This window comes from Pavona decussata, unplaced genomic scaffold (genome assembly GCF_977016875.1).
Source record: "Pavona decussata unplaced genomic scaffold, jaPavDecu1.1 SCAFFOLD_73, whole genome shotgun sequence".
NCBI lineage: Eukaryota > Metazoa > Cnidaria > Anthozoa > Scleractinia > Agariciidae > Pavona > Pavona decussata.
The window spans coordinates 164,524-175,000 of NW_028145492.1; the positions used below are offsets into that span (position 1 = coordinate 164,524).

The window sequence follows — 10,477 nt, forward strand, 5'->3', positions numbered from 1 at the left end:
AATATTGGTGAATATTCCCCTCGACTTCGTCTCGGGGAATATTCACCAATATTTACTTCGCCTTCGGCGAATAATTGTTAAATATAGCTACCATTTATCAGTCAATCTGAGGCGCTGACGTTTTCTTTGTTTGTAGCATTTGAATGACATCAGAGATGCATCCAAGCGGTTTGTAGTAGGGCAGCAATACTCTGCGGTTGTTCAAAATCCAAGCAAGATGGACGACAGCCTTTTACCTGTGGTAACGCTTCAAGAAAAACACATTGAAAAGGAAAATATTGTACCAGGGGCAATAACCACAGCACAGTAAGTATTACAAATTAACTAAAAGGTTAAGTATCAACTCCATTTAACTTGTGCTCAAGGAGGATATTTTTCGTTCTTCCAGGGTCAAATCAGTCAAGGATCTTCAGATGAACGTGAATTTGTGCGGCGGGAAATTTCACGGAAGGGTGCACGTCACGCATGTTTGTGATGAACTAACAGAGGTGAGAATATTAATCCACAAATTAAACCTCTAAAGTGTTAGTTGATTACGGGCTACAGCTTAACAAGCCAGTTACTTTATCTCAGGCGGTCCAAGGTTACAGGGAAAGTACGAGCAATGGGATAAATACCTCTCAACGAAGTAAAAGTAGCCGGATTAATTAGCGGAGTGCAGGAGACTGAAGAGTGGACGCGCACTCGCTCGAGGCCTAGCGTCTGCCGTCGTATTCTCTTGTTGGACAAGAAACTTTTCTCCACCTTGTCTCTCTTCACCGAGGTTTACAAATGGCTACCTGTGATATTCTGTTGGGGTTACTCCAACGATGAACCAGCATCGCATCCAGGGAGAGTGGGGCGGGGAGTAGCAATGCTCCTAGTTGCCTCATGCTATAGAAACCGGGTTAAGCTCCGACCGAGTGGGTAACCTGTGGCTCTTGTTCGACTTACCCGTGCTCCTACGTGAAAGATGAACGTCGTCATTTATTCCATTTGCAGGGAGAATCGCCACTGAAAGCCTTCCACAATGGAGATAAAGTTCAAGTTAAAATCCTTGGATTTCGGGACACGAAGACACACAAGTATGTTGACTTCACAGCTCTCAGTTTGACATCACGTTTGTATCCGTTGATTCTAAGTACGTTCCTTGTAATCGAGAAGCTGTGGATATTTTGACAATGTTACGATCATCGCAACGTGTCACAGTGTGTAAATTGTCTTTGCATAACGCTTGTTATGTTACTCTTCCATATACAGGTTTTTACCAATATCGCACAGAAATTTTACCAAGGCCGTGGCTGAACTTACGATGAAGCCAAGGTAACGATTTGGTTCTTATAAAAATACTTTCCACTGTCCCTGCAAACTTCATTGATAAATTTGACTGACTCGAAGTTCTGCCAAATGTTGTCCATCTATCAGTGTTAAACCTGGAAGAGGATTGGGAGGGGGGGGGGAGGGGTGGGCATAGGCAGGGATTGACAGCAGCCACCTGCCCTCCTCAACTGGGACTTTTCACCATTGTACTGGACTTTCTGACAAATGTTCAATGATGTTTAGTGACTCTGCTGGCCAATCACAAATACCCTGTTGTTGAGCAGTAAGGTTCAAAGGTTTGCATGCATTGGCGATGTTTGATGCAATTTTGGTAACGATTGTTATGTAGGTTCTAAGCGTGATTTCAAATAGCCGGCGACTTTGGCCGTGGCGATGATTGCGATTTTATTAGGACGAGAGGAGAATGCATGCGGTATGAGCATAAAACACTGTCCTAGACTGGACTTCGGGTGCTCTGTTCTCATACAAAATTGCAGCCAATTGCTGTGAAATCGCGGCAAAAATTGCTAGTGGTGTAAAACAGGTAATGTGAAATTGGACTTTAAAACGCTGTAAAAATGAACCGTGTAAAAGTCCCCTAATGTCTTGCATTTTGTCTTGCATTACATTTACATGACATTGACGACATTGTATTTAGTTTCCGCTTCTTTGTAACCAATTTGGAATAGTGAGCTGTCAGCAAACAGCGATGGACAGCGGAGCATGGAGGGCGCAGAATCAAGTGAAGGGTTTGAGGTTGACAAGAAACTTGAGCAGTACAAAGTTGGCGACGAAGTTAATTGCTTTGTGAAGTCGGTACGTGTTATACTGCGTTTACCCTAAGGTGAAATATGTTTAATCTCATGTCTTGCAATGAACTGGATGTTCACTTCAGGTGGTGTATTGCGGGAATTTTGATCCAAACATATTTATTCTGAGTATTAGTTGGCATTAATGTATTAAGCCACGCGAACCACGTTAAACATGACGTGGAGGCGTGCCCAAAAGGCTTGACAAGTGATGGAATGAATTTAACAGCAAGTTGGAGGTAAATGTTTTGGTATAAGTGTTACTACAACGATTTCAAAATCCTGGCATTAAACGTGTTCGAAGCAGACAACTAATGCAAACAATATAATTACTAACATATTTAGAACGGTTTTCCATTGAATGTCAAAAGTAATTTTGCGTTTGCTTTGGTTGTGCTTTACTGCTCTCTGTGATTGGTTGGCAAAAATCGCGCCACCTTCACACGAAACAAAACCAAAACCATTCGCGACTCGCTCGCATGCATTTTCCCGCGCTTGGCGCCGGTTTCATGGGTTACTTGGCGTTCTGGGCCCAGTTGCTCGAAGCATGGTTAGCGCTAACCCGGGTTAAATGCCATGACAACCTATAGGTTTTAATACCTCTTAACCAATGGTTAGCGCTAACCATGCTTCGAACAACTCAGCCCTGATTGGCTCCGGCGCTGTTTACGTCTGTTGTGATTGGTCAAAGTGATTACTTTTGGTTTCACGGCACCCAACTGAAAATCGCTCTTGGAGAAACATGTTTTAAATCATGTTTACTCCGCACATGTTTAGTGATTAATGAAAACCACATTTCAAGAAAAGCTCGATCGTGATTTTTTTTCTTCGTGTATGAAAACCAAAGTACGAGATATCATGGAAACGATAAGCAAACTCAAGTGGAATTGGGCTGGTCATGTAGCGAGAAGAACAGATAACCGTTGGATAACCCGCATTACGTTCTGGACGCCCCGGGGACACACAAGGAACCGAGGAAGACCAAGGACGAGATAGAGGGACGACTTAGATAGTTTCCTAAAGCACTGGCACCGTGTTTCGCAAAACGTGGTCCAGTGGAGGTCAATGGGGAAGGCGTACGTCCAACAACGGACATTTAGCGGCTGAAACTGATGTCGTTTAGCTCGTCAGGGTCTGATGCGGTATTCTCTGTATGTTTTTCAGGCGTCGGATCACTGCGTGTGGATGATGGCAAGTCCGTCTGTTAATGGAAGAGTTGCACTTTTACACGCTTCATCTGATTTGGAGGTATTTACCATATGGTTATGGTTTGGGGCAGACTGTGCTAGTATGACAGTATAGGATTTATAATGTAGTCAACTGCGTTCCAAAGGGTCAATTTCAATGAGAAAGAGATTTAAAGAGAGCTCAACTTCGATGCTAAGAAGTATTAGTACGGTCTTTGTTGTACTATTATTAGATTCTGAAGTAGTATCGTAGGTCATTAGTGTAAGTTGCATTATTGTAGGTAGCGTTCCCTGATTCTCTTTAAAATAAACAGTAAAATTAAAAAAATAATAATAATAATTGTCGGAAAAAAACTTCGATGCTAGCACAAGGACGAGAGCGTGCAACAGTGTTAGGCGGTGGGCTAAAGGGGAGTCAGAGCTTTAAAACTTGTAAGTGAAATATATGAAATGTCTTGTATTGAAACTGGAGTGGCATATGTGAACGAAATTCAGAGTGAAAAAAAAATCTATCATTTATTCACCAGGTTTAAAACATAACACACATTTCTTTCACATGTGTCACTCAGCTGTATACAGGATGTTTGTCCCATGAACCTAGTTTAATGGCCTTAGCTCCCACGAGTCTCCTGTAGCTCAGTGGCAGAGCATCCGATCTAGTAATCGGAATGTCTTAGGTTCGACTCCTGATAGGAGCACTCGAAATTTCTTTTTCCGAGTTTGCCTGTGTCATTACCGAATAATACATCATTCTCACACTTCTCAGTGTTTGGAAATCAAATGAAACGTCTTTCTCATGTTTGATATATTTGTTGAACAACTGTGCCTTTCAGGTGTTGAGGTCCCTGAAGACTCGCTTCAAGCCTGGTGATGGCCACAAGTGTGTTGTGTTGAACGTGGACACAGAAAGAAAATTGCTGGATCTTTCACTAACTGGTAGGGAAAAATAACCTGTGTTCTATTCCTATAGGGGAATTTCAATTTCTTTCAAGTTTACAAAATTCCAATCCGCGCCATCATCTATGAGTTACAGGTTTTGTTAGCTGTAAGACTGTCTAGCGCTGCCCCTGCGAAGAGAACTTCGACCCTTGTTGCCTTTAATGTTGTATATTTTTTTACGTTCTAATTACTGAAAACCAGGATTTCCAATTCATCCGTTACCGGTTCTGCTTATACGTTTGAGGTTTCACAGTTGTTTTCGAAATCACAGAGATTCTAATAGGCTTAGATATGTAGTTATCACCCAAATTTTTGAAGCAATTTTTTCTTTTGCTTTTCTAGTAAAGCCTGAGTTTACAATCGAGGCCGACCAAGTCTTGATAGGCCAGGTTACCAAGGTCATTCCGGCCCAAGGCCTCTTCGTCGGGCTGCCCATGCACAAATGTGGCCTGATCGCTCTGACGGACCTTAGGGACAGCTTTGTGGAGAATCCTGTGGAAGGCTTTAAAGTCAGTCAGCTTGTTCGGTAAGTGGATTAAATTTAAAACCACCGTGCATCACGTGCATTAAAATTTCTTTGATTTCGCGTTGTAAATTGTGTATTTAAATTTATTACATTGAGAAGAACTCATCAACTTTTTCTGTCATATCAATGACGCAGGTGCTTTGTTTTGTCAACGAAAGGAAAAGATCAGTTTGATCTGTCACTTCGACCTTCCAGGTGAGGAAACCTTCCTCAAGATATCAAGATGTCTTATTGATTATCATACCTTTCTCCAAGTATTATTACCAGCACCAGTGGTGATTGGCTTTTATTGTAACCTCCGTCTATGCTGGAAAATGTTTTTCTGACCAAGCTTAGTCGGATTCGCTTCACATGTAGACATATCGCTGATATTTTTACATCTGAACTCGTGCTTCGTTAATACCGTAGTTATATCTTTAAACAACTTTGTTTCCTGAAAGAAATGTGATGTTATGTTTTAAGTCTGGACCCGGTTGTTCAAAGAGCGGATTTTTTTTTTAGTCGGCGACACAGTCATACTCAGAAAAAAAAAGGTGTCCGTATTATAGAGCAGTGTTCCAGATAACTTTCAAAGTCAGGGAGTCAATGAAGAATTTTGAGGGGTCAATACATGTAGGTGTGAGTTTACCATTCATTTTGCCAGGTCAGGAAGTTAGCTTTCTCGAGTTTTTGACCTGCGACCCCTCTGTTATCTGGAACACTGATATAGGTGTCCGTAAGAAGAGGTTCCATTGTAAATGTATCAGTTATTGAAAACATAACATCACATTTCTTTCAAATATACCACTCATCGAAATTCAAATCCTAGTAGTATGCAGAACTTTTGTTATCTGAACCTAGTTTAACCCACGAGTCTCCTGTAGCTTAGTGGTAGAGCGTCCAAACAAATAATCGGAAGGTGTTAGGTTCGACTCCTGTTGGGAGAACTTGGGTTTTCTTTTTCCAAGTTTGCCTGTGTTACTGACTGAAAAAATACATCTATTAACTTTGTTTCCTCCTTTTCTTGTTTGGGATTTTAGGACGGAGGGATCATCGACAATGAATGAGGAAGGTATTAAAAGCACTTTGTGTTATTTTGATCAATATATGTTTACATAACTAGCTTAGCCCTTTCGTTCAGTAAAACCTACAAAATCGAAGCTACTGTCATAGCGACTCGAGAAGCTTTCATTGGAGCGATTGCACGCAAGGACAATAGACTTAAAGTGTGGCATACTAAACGGCACGAGAAGAAAGAACTGAGTTAGCTTTCAGTGTATGAATGATTGCACTTTAGCATTCCCTTCCGCAGCCCCAAACGTTAGGGGAAAGAGACATGGAGGCACACTGTGGAGAAGGAATTGCAGTAGCTGAGATTAAGATCTTGGGCGGAAGTGACTACTGTTACGCGGGATAGAGATAAATGGAGAGAGTTTATTTCCGCCCTATACGAAGTAGAGAGATTTAAAATAACGCCGGTTCAAATGGCATAAGGGATACGGCAGAAATGACCACGTGACCTTGTTTGCCGCTTGCTGTTTTCAGCTTCTCAGTAAAATTGAGTAGTTTTGCGTTAGCATCAAATGTCAGTATTTTCACTTGTGTACTACACTGTAATTGTTTTCAAGAAAACATAACGCGGATCTCACGTTTGCCGTTTGCCGTAAACGTTGTTCTAAATCTCTCTATTATCAAAACAAACAAAAAACAAAACAAAACAAAACAAATCCGGCAATGTTTCGTTAACATCATGTCTCGAGTTGATTAAAGTTATGTTTCTTTCTACATTACAGTAAGATTAAATAAACATCGAATTGGTTTTGTAACAGTTTCAGACAGTACGAAGGTGGATCGTGAGATCAAAAGCTTGAGTGACTTGAAAGAAGGAGACATTATTCGAGGCTATGTTAAGAGCTGCTCTGATGTCGGCGTTTTTGTAAGGTACGAGAAGTGTTGATTTAGTCAAACAATGCTTACCAAGTTAATGTATTTTCCGTCGTAGCTTCTTAAAGATACGTAGAAGTTTAACGCCTTTCTCTGCTTCGAATTGCATTGGTCATTTTTATAAGATCTTCTTGATGGGATTTAACTGATTTCTGGGAATTAGACATAATTTGAACTTCAGCTGAGAAATGGTGCGTTTTTTTTAACTGACAGCTGAGAGTGAAATTAACTGATAGATGAGGAGTGGCTGAAAAATTAACCAACAACTGAGATTTGAGCGCCCTCATCCATAGATTCTAAGACTGCAAGTGGTTCGGTGCCTGACTGTGGGGGATTCCTGGAAAGAAATAAACTACTTGCCTTGATGTAGTATTTAATGAGTGTAAGACCATCGCAGTTTCTGCGCAACTCAAGCAGTTGCAAAAAGCAATAAATAAATAAATAATAATAAAAAACACAAGCTTCTTGAGTGCTTAGAAAACCTCCTAAGTGCATCCATCCATCGCGTTGGATCTGAGATGATTATAGCCAACGAGGTTCGTAACAAGCGCGAGTGGAATGATTGTTTTATTAGAACAACCAAAAACTATTGCCAGATCTTGCTGGTTTCGCTTTGCAAGAAAAACCAGAAAACAACTGAATTTAATGGTCACTATTTCTCGGGCGTGGTATAATGGCTGATATATACCATGGCCGCTAAGCCAATCAAAATTCTGGAATTGCATTATACAGTGGTCAATAGTGTGCGCCGAGCCGTTTACCGTTTGTTTTATAAAATACTCCAAACACAGAAGTAGAATTTGATTTTAGTCAAGTGACTGATTTGTAGTAGACACATTATCAATGAACAAAATTTTTTGGCATAATCCAGTTATTTTCACTCTGCTTTTTCGATCAGTGTAGGTATTTTTTTTTTTGTTCTAAACGTTAGAAAACTCTGCCACTAAACCAGAATTATATTCTTGCCAAAATTAATGCGTAACGGTGGGAGCCCGTGCTTACTTACGCTAGCGTGTATCGATCCTGAAGTAGTAACTGCTTAATTTACCTAGTGGATTGCGCGCTCTACTTTACTTATGTTATAATATTGGTTCTGACGTGTATGTAACATGTAAATGAATGACAAACTTGTTAATTCTTACTGCATGTTTTATAATTAATTTTCAGCCTTGCCCGTCACATTGTCGCTCGGGTGCAGATAAAGAACCTTTCACAGTATTACGTGAAGCAATGGAAGCCTCTGTTTCCTTCGGGAAAGCTGGTAACGGGCAAAGTTTTGAGGTGAGCCGGCATGTTCTACCTAAGAGTAAAGACTATTATCTGTAGACTAAAATGTATTTGTTTTGGTTTTCCTTAACTTCACTATGTTGGTTTGGTCGTTCAAATTACAGTGGAACCTCGATTTAACGAAGTACTAAGGGACTAGAGAAAATTGGCTCATTATATCGAGGTTCTGTTCCAAACATTGTAAAAGGCCGGGCTGGAGAATATCGTTCGTTATATCAAGGACTTCGTTATACAGAGGCTTGTTAAATCGAGTTTCCACTGTAGTACTTCCTTGTTACTTTTTTAGCTTGTTTTCTCTATTCACTAACACCGTTATTAGGAGTTTTCTGTCGATTTTAAGGACGCTGCCTCTTTTTCCTACTGCACATCTGGAGATGATCCGAGAAACTCGGTTTTCTTAAGGACGTTTTATAAATATACGGGAAAGGCAGGACTGTTGGAATCCAAAAAGAAAATTAATGGTAAACACGCATTTATCAGAGATTGCTGAATCTCTGAAAAATGCGTGATTACCAGCAGCTTTCTTTTTTATTCCAACAGTCCTTGCTAAGATCTGCTTTTCAAGCATAGTCATAAACCGCCCAAAGGTACCTATGTATTACGAGGCATCGTCCTTGTCATGGTACGAGCTAATGAGTCATGGCGGCTTAAGCCGATTTATTTACCGCCATCATTTCAGTATTGATCCAACCAAAGGCCAAGTGGAATTGTCCCTCAAGGGAACAGACGTTGGGGGACCCGACCCTGCTCCAAAACCAAAGCGAATGGAAGAAAAGGAGAGAAAAGACAAGGAAAAGAAAGAACAGAGAAAGAAGAGGAAGAAGGAGAAGGAGTCAAGTGACCAGTCGGATGATGAGACTGATGAAATATTAAAGAGACTCAAGACTGGTAAACAATTCCTTTTTTCGTGTATTTGTAGTCGGTTAACGATCGCAACGTTCCTGACATTGATGCGCGCAGACTTATACGTATCAATTTCGAAGTAGAATGGGGAACTTGGAATTATGTGGACATACGCTTCTTGGTTAATGTATGCACATTTTTGAAAATGTGTACGTGAAAAGCCATAGACCGTTGTCACGACACTTTAAAATTTTGATTTAGGCCATGTTACGAAGCACCATTGACACTGGTTGAAAAAGCACCTTGAAATTAGTAACAAGGCAATGTTGAGGAGTCTTGTCTTATAAAATAGCGGATATAGAGTATCTTGATTCGCTATTTGAAAAGACAAGACTCTTAAACTTTGCCTTGTTACTAATTCTTAGGTTGCTCTTTCAAGTAGTATCAATGGTTTTTCGTTTTAGATCACCGTGAAAAAGGAGATTGTAAATGGAACGAAAGGCAAATTTCTTGGTAGACTGTGAGGCTCTTTCTTCTCCTAATTTCTGTGGCTCGACGAACACTTTGCCAATTTGCATAATTTTACCGCCACTTTGCGCGCGTAATAATCTCAGGAAAAAAGTACGATTGCTGGCAGTCTAATTTCTTGGCCACAAATGAATCTTTTTTACTTTGCCAACATAACCACAAAATTTGATTTTTTTTCCCCAGATTCTGATCACGAAGATAGTCCTGTGAGTGAAAGTGAGGAAGAAGACGAAGGAGCGGGAACCAGTTCGGACGAAGAGGTGAGATGTCCAGATTGACTGTTAGTAAAAGCAAGTCAATAAAGTCAGGGAGGGAGGGAGGGAGGAAGGAAAGGGAAGGGAGCTTTATTTGTACTCACTCTTGCTCAAAAATAAAATTGCAACAAAGAAAATATTAAAAGTAATAATTAGAGTACTGGCTGCCTGGAATAATCATAGAGGGTAGCGGAGCCAGGCAGCCAGTTGACATCAGTATTAAATAGCAATAAAATACAGGTCAGCAAGCAAGCTGAAGCACAAATGCACACATAAAAAGAAAAAGAGGAGAGGAAAACGCTTATTCTACGCTACGAGGTAGGTCTAGAATAGTTAAATATGAATACAAAACAGTAATATAAGAAGTTTCAGTTTCAGTTTATTGTTTTGCCATAAAAAAGGTTACAAATGCAAATTATTATTATTTTTAATGGCGAGGAAGCCCATGGGAAGCTACCGGGCCTATAAAGAATGGGCTCCCTCAGTTAAATAATTGGAACAAAGTATATACATGGGACCAAACTAAAAGGCAGAGCTACTATAGCTATGGCAACAAATAACAAGCTTTAGCATACCTCAGTGACCGATCGCGTAACGCGCAATCTGATTGGCTACACAGGTGCCGTCTATCGTTAGCATACCTCAGTGACCGACTATCACGTAAACGCGCAATCTTATTGGCTACACAGGTGCCGTCTATCGATCGATAGACCAGCAACAAATTTAAGTTCGTAAGTAAACAAAACAAAGTGGTGAAAGAAAAGTAGCAATTGCGGTTCTTGTTTTGTTTTAGACTGGTTTTCCAACCCAAAAAGAAATTACAACACCCATTGAACAACAAACCAAAGCCGAATTAAACAGGTGTTTGCAGAGGTTTTTTTG

At 40.4% G+C, this 10,477-nt stretch overlaps 1 protein-coding gene across 1 annotated transcript in view; it reads left to right on the plus strand.

Annotated features, from left to right (window-relative positions):
- Nucleotides 1-10,477, plus strand: part of LOC146476712 (protein RRP5 homolog) — a 44,799-nt gene that overhangs the window by 23,284 nt on the left and 11,038 nt on the right. Inside the window, exons 27-40 of the mRNA XM_085114179.1 lie at nucleotides 137-306; nucleotides 389-488; nucleotides 982-1,064; nucleotides 1,240-1,302; nucleotides 1,989-2,115; nucleotides 3,273-3,356; nucleotides 4,129-4,231; nucleotides 4,577-4,760; nucleotides 4,896-4,955; nucleotides 5,780-5,811; nucleotides 6,569-6,680; nucleotides 7,851-7,964; nucleotides 8,650-8,858; nucleotides 9,525-9,601. Of these exons, the coding sequence (XP_084970305.1) occupies nucleotides 137-306; nucleotides 389-488; nucleotides 982-1,064; nucleotides 1,240-1,302; nucleotides 1,989-2,115; nucleotides 3,273-3,356; nucleotides 4,129-4,231; nucleotides 4,577-4,760; nucleotides 4,896-4,955; nucleotides 5,780-5,811; nucleotides 6,569-6,680; nucleotides 7,851-7,964; nucleotides 8,650-8,858; nucleotides 9,525-9,601 (1,518 nt within the window). The remainder of the gene's footprint in view (nucleotides 1-136; nucleotides 307-388; nucleotides 489-981; nucleotides 1,065-1,239; nucleotides 1,303-1,988; nucleotides 2,116-3,272; nucleotides 3,357-4,128; nucleotides 4,232-4,576; nucleotides 4,761-4,895; nucleotides 4,956-5,779; nucleotides 5,812-6,568; nucleotides 6,681-7,850; nucleotides 7,965-8,649; nucleotides 8,859-9,524; nucleotides 9,602-10,477) is intronic.